This window comes from Nannobrachium achirus (genome assembly GCF_963921795.1).
Source record: "Nannobrachium achirus genome assembly, chromosome: 8".
Classification (NCBI taxonomy): Eukaryota; Metazoa; Chordata; class Actinopteri; order Myctophiformes; family Myctophidae; genus Nannobrachium; species Nannobrachium achirus.
The window spans coordinates 39,510,320-39,516,319 of NC_137817.1; the positions used below are offsets into that span (position 1 = coordinate 39,510,320).

The 6,000-nt window shown below is 43.5% G+C and overlaps 1 protein-coding gene across 1 annotated transcript in view; it reads left to right on the top strand.

Annotated features, from left to right (window-relative positions):
- Nucleotides 1-6,000, top strand: part of LOC308290100 (Fanconi anemia group J protein homolog) — a gene marked incomplete at its 3' end in the record, with an annotated part of 82,834 nt that overhangs the window by 27,580 nt on the left and 49,254 nt on the right. The window contains exons 15-16 of the mRNA XM_080731875.1: nt 630-789; nt 972-1,093. Coding sequence (XP_080588001.1) covers nt 630-789; nt 972-1,093 — 282 coding nt within the window. The remainder of the gene's footprint in view (nt 1-629; nt 790-971; nt 1,094-6,000) is intronic.

Sequence of the window (6,000 nt, forward strand, 5' to 3'; positions counted from 1 at the left end):
CGACTTAGCAATAATGTCAATGATGTTACAGAGCTTCCGGGCTCTCGCAAAGTGATTGTGGGGAAGCAACACTTTGCAAACCCACCACTTAGATTTACATTTCAAATCACAACCTTTGTTTATTGTATTCTTTTTTTCATGCTAGCAGAGAATGAATGAAATGAGACTTCGAGTATTGACGCCAAATCTGATTATAGATAAAAATGCTCCATAAATATATTTATTCAATCCAACTCAGAGTTGTCTGACTAAAATGTACAGTAGGCTGTTGCCCAATGACAAAAGCAATGCCTGAGTTGGTTATTGCCTTTGATTTGTAAATCCTGTCACAGTCACCTTCATCTTTGTATGACATTTTTAAGAGGCTGTTCTCTTGGATCTACCCCCACTCTCATTTTTAATTTGGCTGTGCCGAGGTCTTAATGAGAGCCTCCACCTAGCTACGTTTGGTTACTGATTGCCTATTTTACAGTTTTATTTATTTGTTTTTTATTTATTTTGCTCGGGCTTTGTATGAAGTTTGCATCTACATTTAGTTTGATCTCCAGATACAACAACTGCTATGTCAAACATTTGGTACACTGATTACATGGTGCATGTTTCCAATCTGCTTGCTCTACATTGTCTAGATGCTGGACAAGCTGCGTGAGCGCTGGTCCAACACAGGGCTGTGGGAAAAGCTGGAGGAGAAGAAGACTGTGATCACAGAACCCCGTGGCGGGGCAAAGGGAGACTTTGATGAACTGCTGCAGATTTACTATGATGCCATCAAGCACTGTCAGGAAAGAGGTGAGATGCTAGCACTAACCTCAGGACTCTGTCGTGGGAGGTCTGCAGTGTCTGCCTGTCACTACATTATAAACTAATCTGGGTAAAAAAAAGAGCAAAATCTTTTTAACGATTTCTACCCAACAGTGGCAACATGTTGGGCAGCTGAAAGTTGTTTCAAGACTCTTTCATGTGTGTGATAGATGGAGCATTGCTGATAGCCGTCTGCAGGGGGAAAGTGAGCGAAGGACTCGATTTCACCGATGACAATGCCAGGGCAGTTGTCACCATTGGCATTCCCTTCCCAAACATCAAAGACCTCCAGGTAAGAATAAAGTCTTGCTATTGATGTCTGTGTTCATTTACTTTTCTGCTTATGTCCACTTAGTTTTTATTTTATTTTGATTCAGTTGTGTGTATCATATTCTCATTGTAGGAAGCCTACTGTATTTTTACATTTCCTTATGCCTTGGGATATAAAATAAATTTTCTCCATTGACTTGAATGGGGAAAATGCGAAATAAACTTTTCCCAAATATGGAGATGACTGACATCATTGATGTCTGATGACATGAGACTGACGCAGTATGTCCATATATGGGTATTCCAAGATATTAATATTGGTGACATCAGGGATCTCCATATATGGGCATAAAAAGACAAGGACTGACACAGAGATCTCCATGTACAGTATGGCCATTAATTTATTACATTTTCCCCTTTGACTTGAATGGGGAAATTAAAATGGTAAGACAGAATCCATTTGCAAGTGTGACTCGCGTCACAGCAACCACACTTGCAATTTCCCAGAATTGCATCTTTCTAGTTTATTTTCTACCGATTGGGTTCACAGATTGGGGCATGACTGACCCGGATCCCCATATTTGGGCATGACTGATTCATTGTGAGTTCATTGTGAATGGACCCCATATCCGGGTCTGTCTGACCTGGAAGTCCATATTTGGGCACGACTGACTTGGAAGATCATATCTGGGCATGACTGACTCATCATGACTTCCTCGCAATGACAAGAGAAAAAAAACACCACTGGATAGTATAGAAGCGATAAAGCGCATGTCCAGAGCTCAGAGTCAGATTATTTTTACAGGGCCCCTCAAGCGGATACATGGCCAAGCCTGGAACTCCATATATGGAGAGAACTGCCATACCCAAGTCTGACATCACAGGCTCCCTCCTGAAACTCCATATATGGAGCTAACTGAAACATCCAAGCCTGACATCATAGACTATCTTTGGGCATGACCGACATTGGGACTCCGTATATGGATATGACTGACTCATAGTGACATCAATAGGATGACACGAGCACCGGCGTAGCCGACGATATAAAAGGCTAGGGAATCTTGCTTGGAGTTATGCTCTAGAGACTTCAACTACTTCAAGACACAAATGGCAGGCGAATCAAGACAATGGGCACACGCCCAGCTCACTTTTCAGGATTATGACCTTCAAGACCTAGACAATGGAAGAAGACTACCTTCAGCAGCAGCAACCGGACACACCGCAGATGATGGACGGTTTCCCTTTCCACAAGCCTTAACCTCTTCAAGTGGGCAGTCAGGCTGGCCAAAGGACGACGAGATCAAGAACCTGCTTGGGAAGCTGATTAAACAAGGTCGCGACGAGTCCAGTCACCCACAGAGATTTAGTGACTCATCAGAGCCCCAGTGCTATGGTGACTCCCACTCTCCACTGAGACATACTGGCTCAAATGAGTCCAGACATACACCACAGAGACGTAGAGACTCATCATGGTCCCAGCGCTCTGGGGACTCCAGCCGCTCACAGAGGAGTAGCTCCAACATACACAACGTCTCCCATGATGCTGACCGTGCATCACATAAACACCGCTCTCGCTCCCCGGTACACAGTCACTCTGGACACCAGACCAGCCCACACGGTGGTCCAGAAAAGCGGATGTACAGTGGACCAGCACCTATCACTCCCACCTTTGTCACTCCAAATCCCAGGGAATTCTCTGAGTTGCAAATGGCTTTGCATGACACTCTCCCCAATACCACCACAGAAAGGTTTTTTAAGTTTCTAATATGGTATGACCATCTCAAGTTGGAGGAAACCTGTCTGTTAGCCGAATCTTCCATCAATTCATCACATCCATTCTCGGACACTACAGCAGCCCATCCAAACGCCAGGGAATTATCCAAGCCGCAAATGGCATTGGAAGTCCCTACTAATGCCACAGAGATGTGGTTTGACTATCTGACCTTGGAGAAATCCAGTAAATTGGCTGAATATTACACTAATTCATCAGTGCCATTCTTGAATATTAGGGAACTCCACGAATTGGCCCATCGGTGCATTGTTGACCTGATGTATCGACCCTACCTTATAGGCGGAGACATCAAGACATGCAGAATCTTTTACCAGAAGGTTTGTGCCCTGGTGGGCATGCTGGGTCAGTTAGGAGAGGTAGGCAAGGCAGAACTGAAGTGCGGATCCCATGTAATCAGGCTTCTGGGTAAACTGCCACCCGACCTGCAATCAAATTTCCACAGATTCAACCATTCAAAAGGCATCCGCATACCGACTCTACTGAACTTCTCTGAATGGCTAGAGATCCAGGTACAAACTGACAGGTCCCACAGTGATCTCAAGAATGGACAGGCTAATGGAGCATGGACAAGTTTCCAAGGATCTAGCCCACCAAAGGGCCAGCAAAGGAGACTTGTTATACTGAATACAACAACTTCAACCCCTGCGCAGTCACAGGTCCAAGATAGATCGGAAGAATATTGCCCCTACTGCGACCACAACCAACATTCTATGAACCACTGCGGCAACTTCAAGAAGTTACCTAAAGATGAGAAACTACGCTGGATCATAGACGGGCGTAGGTGCTTCAGATGTGGAAGATCCCATTTTGCAAGAGACTGCGATCTGAAGAGGAAATGTTCGCAATGTCGCAACGTTCACTTGAATGTTTTACATGACGTGAACACTCGGAAGGAGACCATGAAGAAACAGGAGTAAAGTGAGAATAGCTGACCCCAAAGGTGGAGCTCATCGCAAGTTGCAGATCTGGACCCTGTAACGCCAAATGTTCTCCTCATGGGGCGGCAGGTACCCATCACTACCGCAAGTAACCTACGACGAGACAAACATTTTGAGCAGAAGTTGTTGGATAGACTGGAGACATCCAGACATTAGGTGAATACGAAAACGATTACGATTAAAATATTTACCACCGACCAAAAAAGGAGCTGGATCAGGGACGGACACCGATACTTTTGCTGTGGACGAGCCCACATAGCAAGGAATTGTAATCTGAAGATGAAGTTTCCTAGATGCCCCGCCAGACATGTGCTCGCCCTCCACAACCTCAGCCCAGGCCTAAGCAAAAGTCAGAAAAGGGACTAAATGAAAGCCCACATCCAGACACCCCAATCCTGAACCTCCAGGGCCGCATGGTCCCATCACATTCTAAAGCGGGGTCTAGAGTGGTCCACTTTACACCTTCCTGGCAGACCTAATCAAAGAAAGCCTTCTCTACAGGGTGGCTGCCATACTACTTTGGCAACTGAAAAATATTATGAATAAATACATTTTAAAAGTGCCCTTGCAACTGACACTGATCAAGTTTGATTGATCAACTCAGACAGACAGACTATTTTTGTCTGCCATGACCATGGCCACTTTTCCAGGCCTAGCCAATAAAGACCAACTGTAGGTCATTTGATTTCATTCATTCAGGCCATGTGTGCCAACCTGGATCCTCCCAATGGATACCAAGCAGTTCTCTCTCTGTGTGATCTAAATACTAAAACGTCTGAATCTAGTAGTGACACCTGCACAAGTAAAAAGCAAAGGACTAAAAATACATATTTATACTAAATACCTTATGCAGTATATTTACTGGCCAGTGGCCACAGATATGACTTGAAACCGTAATGTATGTAATGGGTGTCCTTGCTAACAACTCTTTCCAAAGTAGCACTTGAAAACTAAACATGGTGCTTTACAAGCTAAGCCGCCAGATATCTTTCAGAGAAAACTAAACACTTTGCAAGGACAGAAAACTGTGCTTTAGGTAACTAGATATTTCATTATTTGTTGCCCATTGGATCACAAAGAGTATCTGCATTGCACCCATCTGTTTGTCACTTTTGTGCCCATATATGGAGATGTCCTTTGTCTGTCTACCTGTGTTCCTTTTATGCCCATATATGGAGATCTCTGTATCTGTTAGTCCTTGAGATCGCTGATTTATTTGTGCCTGACGCAGACACATTGAGGTTGGATGACACACTCCATATTTGGGCGCAGCTACTTTGTGATAGTGATGTGGCCGTGGTTTGTTTATGGTTATGTCAGAGTGATGTGGTGCGTCCACCTCCAATTACACAATTTGAATATAGGATAAGCATATATGGAGATCCGCTTGTCCAGCATTGCTTCCATATATGGAAGTATGGATGATGTCAAAAAGCTGATGTCTGAAGTCATCTAATGTCATCAAACCACATGTCCTTATATGGAGATATAGTGTAAGCGCATACGGAGATATGCTAGTCAAGAACCGCTTATTTGAAGGCTTGAGGGGCCGTGTTTTTTCAGTTACTTTATTCATTCTATTTTTTAGAATTATTTTGGAAATGAAATTTGGAATAAAAAGTAATGAAAAAACACAGCCCCCTCACGTATTGGGACAATAACGGCCACCAGAACCGAGGGCTTGTTTCTTCAATTAATCTTATATCATCATGGTTAAAATCGTTAAAATGGGTTTACATAGGAATTAATGAAATATGTCAATTTCTTTTTTAAATCTGAGGCGCTCACAAAAGCCTGAGTAGACATTACAATGAACTCAAACGTGTTTAAAAGTGAAATATCCTTTTAAGGAAACAAAGCTAAAATTTATGGGATCGCCATAAAGAATCCCTCATAATATGGGGTTGTGTTATTAAAAAAAAACCCTGCTCTTGAGTCTAGATAGTAGATACATTTCCTGCTTATTGAGGTGCATTTACATTGGGCACGACACATATTGTTTTTAGCGACGCGGTTCGTGGGAGGTCCATGGTCTTGGTATGTCAGACTCGGAAGTCCTTGTGGCAGAGAACCTTGCAACATACAAAAAGAATCCCAAAATACCTTCAGTGCTATGCCATACTGTAAATCTAACAGCCTGTTGTTCTGAAGTACCGTTGGTAACAGTGGTCAGACAGCACGCAATAAACCCAACCCTAA